The 20,009-nt window shown below is 39.3% G+C and overlaps 3 protein-coding genes across 4 annotated transcripts; 2 read left to right on the top strand and 1 right to left on the bottom strand.

The window, feature by feature from the left end:
• Positions 1-1,079: 1,079 nt before the first annotated feature.
• On the top strand, positions 1,080-8,629 carry LOC111834407 (claudin-19-like). The gene is made up of 4 exons (XM_023793661.2): positions 1,080-1,861; positions 4,293-4,457; positions 5,318-5,402; positions 6,522-8,629. The coding sequence occupies exons 1-4, from the start codon at positions 1,639-1,641 to the stop codon at positions 6,682-6,684; spliced, it is 636 nt and encodes a 211-aa protein (XP_023649429.1). The 5' UTR covers positions 1,080-1,638; the 3' UTR covers positions 6,685-8,629.
• A 490-nt stretch (positions 8,630-9,119) lies between these two features.
• On the bottom strand, positions 9,120-19,193 carry LOC111834409 (CMRF35-like molecule 8). 2 transcript variants are annotated; one of them, XM_023793665.2, is made up of 4 exons: positions 19,101-19,193; positions 18,460-18,795; positions 16,466-16,532; positions 9,120-14,201 (listed from the first exon to the last, which is right to left on the bottom strand). In XM_023793665.2, the coding sequence occupies exons 1-4, from the start codon at positions 19,135-19,137 to the stop codon at positions 14,150-14,152; spliced, it is 492 nt and encodes a 163-aa protein (XP_023649433.1). In that variant the 5' UTR covers positions 19,138-19,193; the 3' UTR covers positions 9,120-14,149. The 2 variants fall into 2 exon arrangements, with proteins under 2 accessions (XP_023649433.1, XP_023649432.1); XM_023793664.2 differs by lacking the exon at positions 9,120-14,201 and adding an exon at positions 15,594-16,240.
• LOC111834405 (claudin-16-like) lies at positions 11,404-14,828 on the top strand. Its single transcript, XM_023793659.2, has 6 exons — positions 11,404-11,493; positions 12,268-12,397; positions 12,897-12,999; positions 13,399-13,563; positions 13,668-13,859; positions 13,956-14,828. The coding sequence occupies exons 1-6, from the start codon at positions 11,468-11,470 to the stop codon at positions 14,042-14,044; spliced, it is 705 nt and encodes a 234-aa protein (XP_023649427.1). The 5' UTR covers positions 11,404-11,467; the 3' UTR covers positions 14,045-14,828.
• Positions 19,194-20,009: the final 816 nt, after the last annotated feature.

Here is a 20,009-nt window from a genome sequence, read left to right as displayed (position 1 = left end):
AGAAGTGAATCAAAAACACTCTTCCTATACATTTGTATGGTCCAATCCCCACAAGGAAATTTTTTTTTATTAAAATAAGGAATGTACTTATAATATTACAAAATTCTATTAACATTTCAAAAATAATCTAAATTTTATTCTCAGGGTGAATACTATGTATTGCTTCTACAAGAAATCATCAGTATTCATCAATGAGATGTCTACAAGCGAACATACTGTGTTTTTTCTAATACGGCTTGCTTTTCTCTAAAATGAGTTTAATGAGTAATATATTGCCCTTGTTTCACTCCCATCCTGTAAGCCACGCAGAAACGGAAATCGCTTCTGGGATTGTTCCATTGTGTCCACACATGTAGCCAAAATGTTTAAGGCTTCAGTACTTAACCTGTGAGCCAATGAGATGTAAACGAGATGCAAAGTTACACCGTTTTAGACCGCAGAGTTAAAGGTGTGACTTTTCCCCCTCCAAGTCATTGTCCTGGCGGTCAATAGCAAAGGGAAACTTTGTTTGAGTACCCGATGTATTGTTCCACGCGCTTATGACCAGCTAAAATATCGTTTTGCATTCAGATATGCGTATGTCACTATGTGTGAGTCTGTATGTGTATGTGAAATATGCATAAAAACCCTGTACATAACATAGTTATTAACATGTCCATGGTTCTCATTTATTATTTTATATATTTATTTATTATTTTTATTTTTGGAATTGTTAGGGATCTTTTGTAATTTATGTTTTTGTTGTGATATTCCCCTCTATGTCCATCATTAATTGAAGTTACGTTTTTAAAATCCCTCTATTCTGTTACCTTTGTTTATGGTTGAAAACCCTATAAAAGATATTAAATATTATTTACTCAAATTTACATTATGCTACTTATATACCAATTTATTGTACGTTTTTTGATTTGATTCCAGCTCTAGACCTCAGACCTCAAATGACTTGCTATTGCACTTTGTGGATTTTCTGAATTTTCTAGAGGGAGGGGCTTCACAGCTCCATTAGCCAATCATTCTTTTACCCCTATTATACTCTGCAGCTGTAAAACCCATCATGCATTTCTGTTACCAGTTTTTTTTTTTTTGCCATTGCTCCCCCCACGCACCAACCAGACCCTCTGGATCATGACAAGAGAGCCTCGCTGACTCTAAACAAACATCTCCTGATTCCTGTCAGCTGCTGCAGACACTATAAGAGCAATTTCTGTTGAAACCACAGCACCACCACATAGAAGACACACAGAAGACATAGATACCAAGGTGCCAGCACTTGTCGCTTGGAAGGGAAAAGCCTAGTGGTGTTTGAAATACACGGAAAAAAGTGGAGCTTCAAATGACAGTGTGCTCTGCTGATGGACAGCACTGGAAATTAGGCAGGGAGAAAGACACCATAAGGTGAAGTATTGGGCTTCTGTTTTCCGATCCTGTTTTGGCACCATTTTTTGGTGATTTCTGGTGTGGAAATGGGCAAGGAGACTCTGCAGATGTTTTAGCACTGGTTCATTTGTTTTTGCAGAAAAAGAAAAGACTTTATTTATGCTGTGCCTAGGTACTGAGTAACTTTTTGACGCCTGTTTTTGAAAAACCCCCCTCCCCCAAAAGAGGAAAAGAAGAATAAGACTTAAGTAGGCAGGCAATATGGCCAACTCTGGGTTCCAGATTCTGGGCTATTTCCTGGCATTGGGCGGATGGATCGGCATCATCTCAACCACCGCTCTCCCACAGTGGAAGCAGTCATCTTACGCCGGGGATGCCATCATCACAGCCGTGGGGCTCTACGAGGGGCTGTGGATGTCTTGTGCCTCGCAGAGTACCGGCCAGGTTCAGTGCAAGGTGTTTGACTCTCTGCTGTCCCTGGATGGTGAGTAGGGCAGGTGGGGGTCCCACACAAGCGGCCCTGATTCTAACCCTCTCTTGCTCACACATACACCGCTGCATAGTTATACTCACGTATTTTCCACAGGTAATTAGTGTAATTTCTACTTCCTCATCCTTCTAACCAACTTAATACTTCTCACAGTCTTTGCCTTCGGTTCTTTTAATCTGAAAATCATCTGAATGGTGGATCCATGACTTTGTTGGTGTGGTCAGAATTATTTTTCGGTAAAAGGAATAGAACATCAGGAACATAGATGTCATAAAAGTTGGACAGTTTCCTGCATGAATCGTTTGACCAACTGTAAAATCACTGGTATGCTTACAATAAAGTGTATCATAAGAGCATTTGGTCAAATGGCATGTGAATGTTAAACTGACAGAAATCAAAGCAAAGATTTAATATTTGTATTAAAATTTGTGATGAAAATCTGACTAAGTTCATTCATTTATAATAAACCACACCACTTTCTTGAAATTCTTCAAATAAGGAGACAACCAATGACAGCTGGTTGAAATTAAATTGATTTTTCTCTAGCTTACACAACTTGGCATTTCGGAGTATTATATAATCATTAATATAACCGTGAAATGAACTAGGAAAGATTAAACAAATAAAGTATTTGAGTAGCTCGTCCCCCATTCAAAATGATAATGAACTGGATGAAGTACAAAATGGAGGATCAGACGTTGACGGAGCAGCCCAGATTTCTGCGCCTCAAAGGACAGTAATTCCTTCCGTTCCCACTAGGTGGTGCCAAATTCAAACAACCGAGATTTAATGACAGTTGTGCATGTGGAACAGAGTTCCAAGAGATTAAAGGCAAAGCAAAAAAAAAAAACTAAATAAATCCACTACACATAAAAAGTTAAACATATAAACAAACAGAGACGTGAAGTGGGATAGATACGTGATAATTAGTGGAAGGTCTGGCGACGGGGGAATTCACCTCGGAGTCTGACAAAGACCGGCAGTATCCTGACACTTTCTTCAAATCTCTCTATTGTTGCCATGTTAAGTCATCAATGGGACAGTATCGTCAATGTTCTTCCCGCCAGCGTATAGAAAGCCATACAGGCCTGTATTGTTTACTTCCACTGGGGCTCCCTGGCCTTCCTCAGTGGTTATAATTCCTATTACTGTTGTAATTATGGCTGTCAGTGGAGATTTACACGATTCGACCACAGACTCCAGCACTGAACTGGCTACTAATTTTGACGCAGTGGTCTGCAAAGAATTTTAATATTTTATAATATTTATCAGACAACACATAGGGAATTTGGTCAGACCGGATTAGCAGGAACATAAGCTGTCGCCGATCGGATTCTCCCACTTTGCCTTTGAGAACAAACAGTCAGTGAAAATGGACACGCTCTCTGTAATCACATTTGTTATTGATTTAAACGGCAATAATATATATTAAACAGTTCAGCAAAATAGGTAAAATTAGGTTTATGCAAAACCTCTGTACCACACTTAAATATATTTCAGACTAGAGACAAAAACTAGTAATAGCATTTTATATCCATTTAAATTTACTCCCGTTCATTAATAAGTAAAATCATTCTTGATTTAATCACTGCCTTTCCATGTGCAAAGGAATTAAGAGTAAGACCATAAAAAGAGGAATAATCTAGTAGTTAAATGGATTTTTGAGCATTGCTGAGACAGTGATGTTGTACAGCTGTCAGTGCCTTCAGATTGTAAAAGAACACAATGAACAATGCCCTGTACAGTCCTCCAAGTCTCTGCCTGCTCACGGTCATAGATGTTTGCAGGCTCTTCCTTAACTTGCGCCTGGTACCACCAGCCGAACTGAAAGGCTGAAAAAGGAGATTGTAGAAATTATGAGAAGCTATTAATCTTCAGGGAACAGTGAGCATAGAAAATGAAAATGAGGATAATGACACTGTTAACCAGGTTATTCAATAACATAATAGGTTATTCATAGAATCAGAATACTAATATGCTGTTATGAGCCATTTACTATCCATTATAGGCTTGTAGCAATATAAATTAAATATAGCAACATTATTTCCTTAATTGTTTCTGTAAGCATACTATCATAATCAAACAAACACATGGTGACAACAAATGTTAATAAACAAATAGTGTAAAGTTGTTGATAAAACTATGCTATGGTCTGTAAAGATTAATAGTAAGTAGTTAAAAAACTACACAAACCCTTTACTACTGTTCTACTGGAAGTGAATATTACTCTGAAAAACCACCCAGTGTGAACTCTGGTGGAGAATGCTCTTTCATTAAAGTTCCTTGGTAAGGCCGTGTTCATTTTTGCAGGCACCTCAAACAGATACGTGAGGAAGCAGAGATGTTCCTTCAGCTTTGAAATCAACACATCCTTCTCTCACGGTCCCTCCTGTCTCCCACCACCCCCCCCCCCCCCCCCCTGCAGTGCACATCCAGACCTCCCGGGGCCTCATTGTTCTTTCTGTGCTGATGGGCTTCATCGCCATCATCATCAGCGTTGTGGGCATGAAGTGCACAAGAGTCGGAGACAATAACCCTCTCGTCAAGAGCAGGATTGCTATTTCTGGGGGGGTCCTCTTCCTCCTTTCAGGTGGGGTGTATCTTCAGTGCTCACAGAAAAGTCTTGGGAAACTTGCTTAATTCAGTAAAAATATTGCTTTATTTTACTTTCTTTGTATTTTATCACTTTATTGGGCAGTGGTGTGTTAATGGTCAGGGAAGCGACACTTGTAATTGAAAGGTTGCTGGTTCGAATCCCTGACCAGAAAGGCACCACGGAGGTACCCTGAGCAAGGTACCGCCCCCAAGCACTGCTCCCCGGGCGCTGAATTAGCTGCCCCCTGCTGTGTCACGACGTCACATATGGGTTAAATGCAGAGGACACATTTCGTTGTTGCGCACTGTGTGCTGTGGTGTGTCAACAATGACCACTGATCAACAAATTTATTCATTTGTTTATGAAAAATGTATATTGCGTTAGAAACAGCCTGTGGTTTTAAGTAAAACATTAATTTCAAGTAGGAATAAACTGACACCCAACTTATAGTTCGAAAAGAGCTGTTTCTGAGTTTAAAAGTTAATCGACAAGCATCACTGGGTGCTTTTTAATTAGTAACACCTCTGCAATAACATAAAACACCAAACATTTGTGTTTAGTATCCCTTTGGGAGTCAGTGACTACAGTAGTAATTGACAGTAAAATGGCAAGAAAAGAACTGAATGGGTCAGTCAAAAAAATTCTGATCTTAATAAAATTAATATGTACAGTTGGATATTTGGAGCAGCAGAAAACATTTTCATTTGATGAATATCAAGCTAAACTGCAGTTTGGGTCTCAAAATATGATACTACATGTTAATGTGAAACCACATTATTGACGTATATAGCAACAGCTGAGAAAACAGGAGCAAAGCGGCGATGTTGATTTGGAGATGCTGCTCTCTCCCGCAGGGCTGTGCACATTCGTCTCGGTCTCCTGGTATGCCACACAAGTGTCCCAGCAGTTCTTTAACCTCAACACACCCGTAAATGCAAGGTAAATCCTCAAATCTAAATGTAATTTTAAGGTAACAGAAATGTATATTGTCACAGTCATGAACAACTGAGTAGAATATAATGAGTTTGTTGTAATTTTTAAAGAGTCAACTAGACTAAAGAGTCTCTTTTTATTGTTCAGTGCCAAATCAGTCTATATATATTGCGACTGTATGTTGGTACGTTTGATGTATGAAAAGTACATGTAGTTTAAACCACCATCCTAATCTGAAGTGTAATATACATCATATGGACAGAAATATTGGAACACCTGGCCATTACACTTTTATGACATCACATTCTAAATCCACAGGCATCAATATGGAGTTGGTCCCCCCTTTGCAGCTATAACAGCTGCCAGTCTTCTGGGAAGGCTGTCCACAAGATTTTGGAGTGTGTCTGGGGGAGTTTTTGCCCATTCATCCTGGACAGCATTTGTGAGGTCAGGCACTGATGTCGGACGTGAAGGCCTGGCTCGCAATCTCCGTTCTAGTTCATCTGTTCCAGCACGACTGTGCCCTAATGTACAAAGCAAGGTCCATAAAGACATGGTTGAGTGAGTTTGGTGTGGAAGAACTTGACTGGCCTTCATAGAGCCCTGAACTCAATCCCATCAAACACCTTCGGGATGAATTAGAATGGAGATTGTAAGCCAGGTCAGTGCCTGACCTCACAAATGCTCTTCAGGATGAATAGGCAAAAACTCCCACAGACACACTCCAAAATCTTGTGGAAAGCCTTCCCAGAAGACTGGCAGCTGTTACAGCTGCAAAGAGGAGGACCAACTTGATACTGATGCCTGTAGATTTAGAATTGGATGTCATGACATTTCCTGTGGGTGTAATGGGCAGGTGTCAGTGGGGGAATATGATCAGATGAGAGCCACAGCCAGGCACAGTGGCTCTGTGGGCAGCAGTGTTTCTTCACACCTCCAAGTCAGGGCTTTGGGTTGGGCTCCTGCTCTCTGTGTAGAGTTTGCATCTGAGCTTTGTTTGGGATTTAAAAATGCTGTCAGAAAGCATTCTGGTGGTGAATATGGCTTGACTGTTTCATGCCGCTGTTATGAGCAGAGCCTTGATTTTGTTCTTTGTAGCTGATTGGGGTCTCACTTCTCTTATAGGTACGAGTTCGGCTCGGCTCTGTTCGTGGGCTGGGCGGCGGCCAGCCTGACCATGCTAGGGGGGGCCTTCCTGTGCTGCTCCTGCCCCCCAGAGGAAGGGGCCGGCCAGCAGTATTACAGGCACTCGCAGTCCCAAGCCTCCACCGCCAGGGAGTATGTGTGAGACCAGGAGGCTGCTGAGGGCATTGAATGCCAGTAACAAACACAAACTCACACACTTACAACACAGTCACACACACGTAATCTAGCATTTCTGCATTACATATAACCTCACGCTAGTGATAGACAAAATGACACCACATGAACCTTTTGCTGTATTTTTTAGCCCACTAGATGGCAGTCTTTGTCCAAAAAAGGGCACAAAGTCTGATTTAAAGCAAACCAAGAGCACCATCTAGTGGGGTCAAAAAATACAGCAAATGGTTCATGAAGGGTCATTTTGTCCATCGCTACCTCACACCATCAAAATGGAAACGCAACTTTTTTGGCAGCTTTAATTTCTTAAAGATGGTGTAAAAGGCCATTTCCTCTTATGACATAACGTCTTTTCTAAAGGGATATATAGTCTAATCTGGAAGCAAAACCTAAATTATTAACCCTTGATAAAGACAGTAAAATCCTTACATACAGTACAATAACACGTTCACACCAAAATACACAGAGAAGTACATGCACAAAGAAACATTTAGCTAGAATTTTACAGGGAGATAAGATTAATGTTATATAGTCATATATTAGCATCATATAATCTAATATCATTTATTGTGTTTGGAGAGTGCTAAATTGCTGCACTGCTCCACAAAGAACAGTTGGTCTTAACATAAAAATATTGTTTTTTCACCTTCTAAATCCAAAGTTATTTTGCTGACCCTTTCCGAACTACACAATTGCTTTTTTTGTAATTAGTTATGATAAATAGTGTATTTGTTGTTTAATAAATATGTACAACCTCAGCATTTATCAAACGCGTTTGCTAATCGAAGACTGCAGATAATTTTACTCGGAAGGGTTGATTGACACAGTCACAGTGTATAACACATGTGGATATGGAAGATGATAAGCTTTTTGATTTTTTTTTTGTCAAGATATTCATAGGAAGCTGATATTTGTTTTAAATAAAGACGAGGATTTCAGAAAATGAACAACGATATTGCTCTCAAACTGTACTAATTCTATGTCATGTTCAGCTCTGAGCTTGTTTCTGGATAGTTTACACACGGGTTTAATTTAGATTAACGGGGTGTAATTCAATATGCACCATAATTAAGGCTGCAGTAAGTGTGTCGGTTTATCTCCGGCACCTAAACTACGTGCAACACATTTTGCCTTTTGGATTATGTTTTGAAAGCGTACACAGTTTATGACTTAGGAGACTGTGTTCTCTAAAAAATACCGCACCCGCCTTAAAGTAGACTAGTAACGGCGGTCTCGGTGTGACTCTATATACGTCGTTTAAAACCGAAACCAGTAATCATTTTCATTTTTTACTAGCCTATATTTTTATGATCCATAGTCTTACTTAAACTAAAAACAATCACCTGAGAACTAAATTACAAGCACACGTGATGCATGCTGGTTTTAGCATATTAGTAACTGTAAAAAAGCTGTTCTATTCATATTAGAATGAAAAAGTTAAACTAGTAATTATTAGTTATGGTATCAGTATGTAGTGTACATGAAATTCATTAATCGACGTTCACAAAAATGTCAATATAACCATTTTCAGTTTTATTGAGATCTGGTCAGACTTCTTTTTCCGTGCCGCGGTCTTCGGGTGTTGAGGCGGTCAGTCACCATACATGCGCCAAATGTTTGCTTCCAATTAAATCGCACGCACAGAAGTTGTATTGTTGGACAAGCACTAGTGCCAGTAAATTGCAAACCCAGCTAAACTAATTTATTCCAGCTGCAATATATAAAAAAAATTGTTACTGCGTTTCATGCATTTCCCTGATAACCAAAAATTACATCAGTGGGGTGAAATTATAGTCATGCTATTCCTAAACCCAAGCATACTTGCACGATACTGTTTAACCAGTCCTGTTTCTACTGAGAAATGCGTAAGATTCCATTTACATTTTGAAATAAAACTGGGTTTTTAAAACGTTGTGATGTGATTCTTGTATTTTCTATTGAATAGTTAAAGGTACCCTGGCTTTTCTCAGGTATCATTATGTTGCTCCAAACGGAATAGAGGAAATAAAGTGCATCTTCTTTCTTTATAATTGATTAAATCTGGACCACACCATATTTTGTAAGTCTGATATTGTCTTCTGATTTTAAAATACTGATAAAATAAATATAAAACTCTAGTGTGAAATGAAAGGCAACATGCATTTTTGAGTTTTAATAGTATTCCTAGTCTGTATCGGGCCTCTGTGCCTGTGATCAGAAGGTTGCTGGTTCAAATCCCATGGTCGGCTGAATAATCAAGACCCTTAAACCCAAAAATGCTCCAGTGGTCACTGGATAAATGGGAAACCCTGCTGTGAGATCCGAAGCTTCATTCTCAGCTGTATGTAGGTGCAAGTCCCAATAGGAGAACAAGGAGGGATATACAAAAACTAAAGAATTCATGAACTCATACTATACAATAGGTAATGCAATTCATTTTATTTGTATATAACGCCTTTCACAACACAGTCGCCCCAAGGTGCTTGACAAGAGTGCATGGCGATCCATTACTACATGATGTGTACAAAATGGTGCATGAAACAGTGAAAAGGGATATAAAGAATGCCAGAAGACAACAGAGGTGAGGAACCAAAAACTCCCAAAGGAGAAAAACATCTGGGGCAGTGATCGTCAACGTGTCCGTGGCGAGACTGCTCTGTGTTTATGGCACAATGTTTCGATTGAGAAAATAAAACAGTTGGCTACTTTTTTAAACACCCATATCTGAGATTAAAAAATGCATTTAGATCAAAATGTCCATCAGAATTGTCCAGTTGTCCATGATCGACTGCTGGCCCAACACTGCAAGGCAGGCTAATATTATAAAATACAAGGAAAATTAGCCTGTTTTAATTAAAACAAAGATGTAAACTATAGTCATAATCTGAGGTTTTTTGAAATTTTCTCCACGCAGGTCTGGGTAAGCAGGCAAATCACACAGGCCACATGCTCAATATCACAGTCTGTAAGCTTCCATAATTTAGCAATGGCATCACTATTTTGTAATTATTGAAATGTGTAAACTTCATGAAAAATTAAGCATAGATAAATTTCAGGAATGATCCTATACAATGAGTCCTAATTCTACTCACTTTGGGAAAATGTGACTATTAGAATGTGATGAACTTAAATGGAACCTAAACTAGCAAGATCTGGCAGATCTGCCATATATATGTGTATATACACATACATACATACATACATACATACATATAAAAAGCGGATGTAAGGATCTTTTAATCTGGAAAAAATACAAGGTAAATGCAAAATAATGGTATTGAAATTACAGAAGGTTTGAAAAAGTTTTCTTCAAAAACAGTGACAGTTACCCAGAGCATAACAGCGTAGGGGTTAGTTTGCTACTCGGGTGCTACTCTGAAATAGTTCTTTAAACACTTTGTTCAGATATTTTTATTCAATATTATCCTTAATAATGTTGATGTTTTTGGTCCAGAGGGGTAAATATTTGCTGTCATGGTATAATTAACTGACAGATCACAATCCACTTACATATTATAAAGAATTATCAAAAAATGAATCGGTGTTTTACATTGGTATATTACAAATAACTGAACAGGAAATGTAAATATCTTAAAAGTGATAAAGTTAAGGGTACGGTACAAAAACTGACCTAGGGCTTAACTCAGAATCAGTGTTTGTTAAAAGGTTACATTAGAGAGAAACGGTGCAATAGTGCTGTTTTTTTTTCTTCTTTGTGCTTTCTCCAAGAAGAAAATTAATAAAACATGTTCATATACTTTTAAATATGCTTCAGTAAAGTAGCAGACTGGTGTGGGTTAGACATTCAATCATGTATAAAACCATAAATGATTCCTACATTATGACGTACAACTTATGGAATGTGTGAAGATGTATGTCTTTGTTCTGATGGAATTCTGATGGAATGTTCTGGTCTATGGTAGGGGATGGACGCCAAGTGCAATGAAAGCAGAGGTTACTGGGTTTGTCCAGAGCAATAAGGGAAGAGCTTCAGTGAGAAGCCCACGGACCACTAAAGGGCTTAATTTTGATTAGGTTGCTTCCATATCCCACTGTCATTAACACATCTGCAGACAGCAATTCCAGCTGCAGAGACGAAGCCCAAGAATGAAACTGTGTTCTAATAAACATGGTGAAATCATGTACGTGTATTATGGAAAAATGATTGAGCTATCCGGTTCTAATGACATGATGTAAGAGCTTCTGTCAAAAATCATCTTCATTAATTCGAGAAGTTGAAAGGTTATATTGCAATTCAATAATGTCATATTTTTTGTCACAGTTTTGATCATTTTTTTGAGTCAGAACCACACAGTGGCAGTAATCAGTCCGAACACCCCAACCCCCACCCCCCAGAATGTCAGACAGAGGAAAATCACCGGTGGAGGACGTGTAGGAGTGATGCCCGAGGCCAGTTACCCTCAGAGTCGTAAACCTCCTGTTTGGAGTCTAATGGCATCTTTACAGTCGCTTCATGAGAATTCAGGGCACACCTTTCATACATTGAGGTTCAAAAATAGCGGTGGAAAAAAACAAGGGTTATTTATTTTGGGTGGGAGGAAGGCAGGAGTGGGGGATGGAGGAAGGTAATGGAGTCTTGCATTATTCAGAAGAGGTTCTCTATTACATGTAGGCCCAGAATCCGCCTCGTTCTGTCGTGCTTGACCATCTCTTTTTTTTTTTTCACCCACAAATCTGTCTAGTTCTCCTAGTCACACAACGTGTGGGAGTCAGGTGTTTTGTACCGGCAAACCTTCATGTAGAACCTAAGCATGAGTCCTGCCTGCTCAAAGTGGAGGTAAATCTTAAGCTTTCAAACTTGTCAATCTGAACTGATGCGTTTATTTTGAAATCTGTGTTGTGCTTCATTTTGCATGCACGTCATACGCTTTATTTTAATAGTACAGGTTCTTTGTACTGTGTGTGTTCTGGGGCTGTAGGAGATAGTGATGTATCTGCACTATCTGGCCATAGATTATCCACAAAGCTTATTTGTACTTGTTATTGCTGTTGCTGTTGTTATTTATGGATGAAGAGCAGTGTACTGAAAGCCATCTTTTGCTGAAGGAAATCATTAAAAAACCAATTCAGTGACTCTGCCTTTTGTTTACTGCTTGTACAATGCTATTGGGGTCCATGCTGTCACAATACACCCAGTAAGTTGGCTTTTCCTGGGTTGAGAAATCTTGCATGTCCTTCTACTTCATGTCTGGCCTTTTTAATACAAGTCGTTAGATGCTTCTAATTGTGTTTATTGCTAAATGGCTTCTCTAACTGAGGTACCAATGGGATAGTCAAAAGTCTGATTGGACTAAACAATATGTAATAAATCATGGCAACATTCAGAACTGTAAAGTCTGCACTGTAATGAGAGGAAATGAGAATAGTTGTGGTATGATTTCAGACACTGTACTGGTGCCATGTTTAATTTGTGTAAAGAAATTAAAGGGAACAATGAGCATTGCACTAGTTTGATGTTTGCAAGAACTGTCTGGCAAGAATCATCTGGAGTTTGTTTAGATGAAAATATTTCATTTGTGTCTTCTGGTAAAAAAGTATTTTGTTTTTGGAGTCCTCCAGAGTTGAAAATGATCGTGGTTCTCCAGTTCATGGCATTCTGTCTGGCACTGGTGTCTACAGTCTTCCTGATAGTGGCCACTTGGACCGACTGTTGGATGGTCAATGCTGATGATGATTGGGAGGTGAGCAAAATTAGCTGCAGGATTAATGGACAAAAAATGCATCTGTGCAAATCATTTGTTGGCCAACATTTATTTTGGCAAACAAGTTGCTTCTGTGATGAAACTGCAGGTAAGCATTTCCGAAAGAAGATGCTTGACAAATATGCATAAAGAAGGAGGTTATTGATACACATATGCACATTCACACATAGGTATATATACAGGTACAGCAATGGCCTATTGACACATGACCTACTGCATGTTTCTGCTGTGCTCTTTTTAATTTAGGCTTTCCCGAAAATGTTCTTCATGCAAGCAAGATTGTTCTGTTCAGTCTTTTTACATTAAGACTGTCAAGAGTGTTAGTTGTTGCTCCACAGTCCTTGTGTTCACAAAGAGTTCTTTGGGCAAATTCCCATGTAAGGGATGTGTATGTTTGTGTTTAAAAATACATACTGTGTTTGTGTCTGATGACATGGAACCTCACAGCCTTCCATCAATGTCTGCTGACCCGTTCCAGGTCAGCCAAAAATGCCGAGGACTGTGGTGGGAGTGCGTGACCAATACGCAGGATGGGATCCGCACATGTGACCAGTATGAGACCATCCTTGCTGAGCATCCGTGTAAGTTGACAACTCCCCGTTTCACACATAACTTTTCCAAGTGTTAGACTGGATACAGAATTCTACTGTTGGACTCTCTCTGTAACTATTACATATTCATCATTTCATCATGTTTTCCCTTGTGCAGTTATTCATTAATTCTGCTTACGTAAAGACGGCATACATAAATTTAGAACTTAAGAAGACCATGCTACATTGTCTTTCCTGGATTATAAAGGGAGCGTTGTCTTCTTAGTTATGCGAATTTTGAACCATTTTTACTGGCCATCATTACAGTACTTGTGGACTGCTGCAGACAGATACACAGATATGTCTATAGGCGTCTTCTGTGATGGAGAGTCTCAGGTCCTTCAGACAGTGTAATGCTGCTCTGCTGAAGCCACCGGTGGTGTTTTGCAGTGAAGATCGTGTTGACCCGAGCCTTGATGATCACTGCTGACATTCTGGCCAGCTTTGCACTCATCATCCTTGTCCTGGGCCTGGATTTTATCAAGCTTCTAAAGGAAGAGCCCAACATCAAGCTGAGAATATGCTACTTTGCAGGCTTCATATTTGGACTGGGAGGTATGAGGGCTGACGAGCCCAACAACTGTCAGCCTATTTCTGGAATCATCAATGAATCTGTTTTAATAGCTTAAAAAACACATTATCTGTCCTTTTTCATCCAGGCATCCCAGGAATGATTGGTTCAGTGTGGTATGCAGTGGATGTGTACGTAGAGAGAGCCACCTTTGTCCTGAAGAATGTCTACTTAGGAATGCACTATGAGTTTGGCTGGTCCTGTTGGCTGGCAATGGCTGGGTCAACAGGATGTTTTCTAAGCTCGATTGTACTAACATGCTGCCTGTATATTTTCAGGGGTGAGTTCAAAATAAAAGTCTCTCACTAATTTTAATGCCAGTATAAACATGCATGGAATTATTAAAGCATCAAATATTTCCCCTCTCCTGGTACAGATGCTAGATCCTCTCAGTACCACAGGTCCATATACCAGTATGGAAGGACAGCAGCAGGCAAAAAATACGCCATGGATTCTCGTGTCTAAGGAATGGATGGCAGGAGTGACTTCAGAGGTGATGCGGATGAGGAGCATAGTCACATCGGACGGAGGACTTGATGGCCGCCGAGGGGATTCTTATTTTGAAGTGTTTTAGCGGAGCCTTTTAGACGACTGGCAAAGAGGGATCATGGCACCAGCTGACCTGGCTTGAGAGATTAAGTGTGTTGTTAAAACACATCAATGTCTTTTATATCTCAAGATGAACCTGAGACTTTAAAGATTCATTTCTTCACTGTTAAATATTGTAGTAGGACATTTAAATTCACTTACACTGCCGCTTAAACTACAAAGCATGGATTCCTTTAAGCCATGGATTTTTTTTGGTTGTTTTTCAGTTTTTCTGAACCGAATATGTCATCCAAAATAGTGAATGTAGCCCATTTTAGCAGCGGAAAAAAATTGACCAAAGAATTTTATATACATACACATATATCCACCACTCTTTCCGCAATAATTTTGTTAAGCTGATCTTGGCAGGTGGTCAAGATTAGAAATGATTATTAGGCTAACACACAGCCATACTTGAAAGTATTGTCTGTATAACTGATTGTTAAAAACTATAACATATAATTATTTAAATACACAATTACAAACCTTCAGAAAAGCCTTTGTATAAATGTTATCAAAAGAGACAAACAAAATCAACTTGTTCTGTAATATCTTTGTACATGTATCTGGTTTCCATTGCAATGTAAAAAGAGAACTGTTTCTAGTTCACATAGATATATGTCAAACAGGGAACATTTATGAAATAAAATATTTAAATGTATATTGACCAAAAGTATTGCTTTGAATAGCACCCATGTAGTTGTGATTGCCCATTGCTCGAGATTTATATTTAAAGGAAATACCCACGGCATAAACAAGGAATATTTAAGGCAGGGGTGTCAAACTGCAGTCCTGGGGGGCCGGAGCCCTGTGTAACTTAGTTCTTTCCCTGTTCCACCACAAATGATTCAGCTCAACAGCTGTGTGGTAATTAGCACAAGGAGTTGAATCAGGTGTGTTAAATGGGGGGAAACCCAAAAATGTGCAGGGATCTGGCCCCCCAGGACTGGAGTTGGGCACCCCTGCTTTAAGGTGCCATGAAATTACATTTCTGTTCAGATGACCCTGACATGTTTTCCAAACACCACAAATCCTTAATGGTCAACTTGGTGGTTGTGGGATTGCAGAAGTTTGCCAGAATATATTTATACAATGCTGTGTAATTCTCCAGCACAGAGAAACAACCATGGCAACAATAACCAAAACTGTATTTGCAGCAGACCCACACCCCCGTACAATTTGCACGAAAACACACACACATTTTTCAGTTTCCTTCCTTATATTCTTCCTCTGGACCCAGCAAAAGCAATTAAAGGTGGATCATCCTTTGGACTGGGGGGTGCAGAGCCTCCCGCCTACAAATACTCACCCCGTGTTTAATAAACTACGGCGGATTTCAGAAGCTAATAGGAATAATCAGACACAAAGCTGCTTTGTTTATGTATTTACAGACATCTTTACAGATTTTAGAAGTATTCTATGAATGTTTCTGTTTTTAACCCAATTTATTTACAAAATTACCCTTTAACTGATTTTTTTCACATCAAATGCTGCTGAGTTTATAATTGTTAGCTAAAATTGCATTGGTTTATAGCAAGTTAAAATTCAAGATCAGAATGGCATTTTTGGTTGACCTTCCTTCAAAGACTGATTATGCCTGATTATATCTGTCTAGTGAAACAGTCAAAATGTGCCCAAAAAACTTAACAAATTTAGTTAGTCAGACTAAATACATAGAAAACTGACTATAGTTCATGAAGGCCCACTTCTGCCAACCACTTACAAATTCTTACTAAAATCAGATGTTTACTAAATCATCAAAATTAACAGAAGTACACATTTACAGCCCTTCTAAAGTATTCATAGCAGTCTTTTGAAAGTGTTACAGTTTGACTGTACTGTATGCCAAAGATGGGAATAAAGCATCCTGTCTGTTCACAGAAGATAAAGACACATTTAGTGTCAGGTGAGGAAAGCGGATGTCAGTGTGAACAACGGATCCCTGCAGCCACATGAAAGGTGCATCATCCAGTAGCCTTCTGGACACTAACAATCACAACACAACCTAGCAAGGCACCAAAGAGGATCCAACGCAGAACTGCCCATATATCTTGAAACTTAAACTTGAGCTCGCTGTGTCAAAGGGAGGTAGGATTTAAAGATCAGAATCCATTTATTCATTATAATACCAACCATACAAATAATAATCAGGTGTAATTAATATCAAGAGCTAAAATGATTATGCATATGTCAAGGTAACACACATGGGCGTTTATTTATACATGTTTCGAGAATACTTATGTTTTATACAGTAAAGTAGCCTGTTGTAGGTGTTTACTATGAGTTAGTAAGACTCACGGTGCTCTGCTGCCCCCAGCTGGCTTGGAAGCTGTAGTGTTCACTGTAGTAGCATGAGCTGGTCTATCTGTGAAGACCAAATTGTCAAAGTTTTTTTTTATTTTTTTTTTATGAATCACTACGTGTCGAAGATATAAATCACATTATAAATCAGTGGCAATTGAAGACCCTATTGAAGTTTCATCCACATGTCATTCAAATGTTATTGTTGGGGACCCGTTCTGTGTGTGGCAAACATTACTGGGGCCTCAACTGCCATAGGGGTCAAATCCTTGGATTGTCCCAGTTTAAAATCCTTATTACTGCTGTACACACAGACACACACACACACACACACACACACACATATTTGTATTCATATCTTTGTAGGGGCCGTCCATTCATTTCTATGGGAAAAACCCTAATCACAACAAAGACACCCTTAACCCCTACCCAGCCCCAACCTTAACCATAAGTTGCCAAACAAAAAACAAGACTTTTGGCATTTTTAGTTTTTTGACTGCATTCACACATCTTTGTGGGGACCTGAAAAATGGTTCCCACAACGTCAAAATAACAGGTGTTTAATTATATTGTGAGGAACACTTGGTCCCCACAATGAAATAAAAACATAATCCACACAGACACACACACACACACATATACGCAAATGCGGCTAAAATGAGTGCAGTGTATCAGAATATACACTCACCTAAAGGATTATTAGGAACACCTGTTCAATTTCTCATTAATGCAATTATCTAATCAACCAATAACATGGCAGTTGCTTCAATGCATTTAGGGGTGTGGTCCTGGTCAAGACAATCTCCTGAACTCCAAACTGAATGTCAGAATGGGAAAGAAAGGTGATTTAAGCAATTTTGAGCGTGGCATGGTTGTTGGTGCCAGACGGGCCGGTCTGAGTATTTCACAATCTGCTCAGTTACTGGGATTTTCACGCACAACCATTTCTAGGGTTTACAAAGAATGGTGTGCAAAGGGAAAAACATCCAGTATGCGGCAGTCCTGTGGGCGAAAATGCCTTGTTGATGCTAGAGGTCAGAGGAGAATGGGCCGACTGATTCAAGCTGATAGAAGACCAACTTTGACTGAAATAACCACTCGTTACAACCGAGGTATGCAGCAAAGCATTTGTGAAGCCACAACACGCACAACCTTGAGGCGGATGGGCTACAACAGCAGAAGACCCCACCGGGTACCACTCATCTCCACTACAAATAGGAAAAAGAGGCTACAATTTGCCCGAGCTCACCAAAATTGGACAGTTGAAGACTGGAAAAATGTTGCCTGGTCTGATGAGTCTCAATTTCTGTTGAGACATTCAAATGGTAGAGTCAGAATTTGGCGTAAACAGAATGAGAACATGGATCCATCATGCCTTGTTACCACTGTGCAGGCTGGTGGTTGTGGTGTAATGGTGTGGGGGATGTTTTCTTGGCACACTTTAGGCCCCTTAGTGCCAATTGGGCATCGTTTAAATGCCACGGCCTACCTGAGCATTGTGTCTGACCATGTCCATCCCTTTATGACCACCATGTACCCATCCTCTGATGGCTACTTCCAGCAGGATAATGCACCATGTGACAAAGCTTGAATCATTTCAAATTGGTTTCTTAAACATGACAATGAGTTCACTGTACTACAATGGCCCCCACAGTCACCAGATCTCAACCCAATAGAGCATCTTTGGGATGTGGTGGAACAGGAGCTTCGTGCCCTGGATGTGCATCCCACAAATCTCCATCAACTGCAAGATGCTATCCTATCAATATGGGCCAACATTTCTAAAGAATGCTTTCAGCACCCTGTTGAATCAATGCCACGTAGAATTAAGGCAGTTCTGAAGGCGAAAGGGGGTCAAACACCGTATTAGTATGGTGTTCCTAATAATCCTTTAGGTGAGTGTATATATATAAAAGAACCCAGCTATATTAATGTGTGCCCTTGGCTTTTTCTGTAACTCTAAAATGTCTTGATGTTCCAGGTGGAATTACCTGCTTTTAAAACCTGCAGGAAAACTCCAGCGAAGATGTCTTTCAGAGTTATGGAAATAGCACACCAGTACTTTCCACTGTCTTTTAGCTGCAGGTCGTGGACAGTCACTGTTAAGACTCCGTTGTATCTGTCATCACTCATGGCAGTCCGGTTATTTGTATTGGACCCTGTGGTTTTCACTACTGCCCTGCAGAAGTCACGTATTGCCCCTCTGCACCAGTACTTTTCATGATTCCTGTAGCGGGGGTCATAATGGCATTGAATGGTGACAGACTCCTTGGCGATGGCTGTCACCAAACTTGGTGCAGAAATTCTAGACTTGGCTTCAGAAGATACTGTTGGTGAAAGGAAGGACATTTGATAGGTCAGGAAATATAAATAAAGGAACCTAAGACAAAGGTTTGCATTGCTGATTTTCTGAACAAAGATATCCTTAATTACAAAGCTGGAAAGTTCATGCTTAGAAAGTGCAAATCTAGACCAAGGTTTTGTTTCAGCCAACCAGTTGAGTATAATGAGTCACTTTCACGACACAAAATATTGGTCTGGATTTGAACTTTCTGAGCCTGAACTTTCCCTCTCAGCTTAATTAGTAGTAGTACCTACAGCGACATTTGATTAAAAGTTTTATATACTTTACCAAGGAAGAAGCAGATAAAAAACACACAGGTCCTCATGTCTGATATAAATCAGTGAAGGTCTGGAAATCGAGTGAGAGAGTGGTTTATTTTATTTCCTTCCTCATTGTTTTGTTGTGCAATACGTGTACTTTTTCTAAAATAACATCTGATCCCATGACTCTGACTTGCGGACTTCGTTGTTTGTGCATTTACGCTTGTGACACGTACATTCAGTAGTTTGTGTGGCTAACCTGTTCCATTGAGGATGCTTTACTTGTTGTTGACTTTTTTTTTCATTTTCATTATGATAAAATGTGAACAAAAATGACACAAAACAGAAGTGGTGTTTGGGGAGCATCTATGTTATGCAAGAAGATCACTATATCCCTTTGAACAGCAAACCCCATTCAACAGCAGTGGTGGAGGAAGTACTGAAGCTTAGTACTTAAGTAAAAGTACAAATATCCTGCAAAATATGTACTCAAGTAAAAGTAGAAGTGCTACATCAACAATCTTACTTAAGTGAAAGTACTAAGTACTTACTTTTAAATTTACTTTAAAGTATTTTTTTAAGTAAAAGTACTCACACAATGGTTTGTCTCAACGTCTGGGGTGTGCCATTTTGTAAAAGAATAGTAGATATACTGACTTACGCCTCTACAAATGTTATTGCGCGTAATAATTACTAGCAACGATACAGTATATGTGTATTGGAAAGTTTGGTGTGCTTATGGTGCATGTACTCTGCAATACTGTGTGTACCCTAACTTAGAATTATGGGGATGACAAGTTATCTACTAGGTATTACCCACTTATATACCATTAAGATAAACCAATCAGGACATGATATAAATATAAATATAATATAAATATATTATATATAATATATAATATAAATATAATATATATAATAGTATATAATATAAATA

Source organism: Paramormyrops kingsleyae, chromosome 6 (genome assembly GCF_048594095.1).
Source record: "Paramormyrops kingsleyae isolate MSU_618 chromosome 6, PKINGS_0.4, whole genome shotgun sequence".
In the NCBI taxonomy this organism is placed as follows: domain Eukaryota; kingdom Metazoa; phylum Chordata; class Actinopteri; order Osteoglossiformes; family Mormyridae; genus Paramormyrops; species Paramormyrops kingsleyae.
This window is presented reverse-complemented; position numbering and strand designations above follow the sequence as displayed.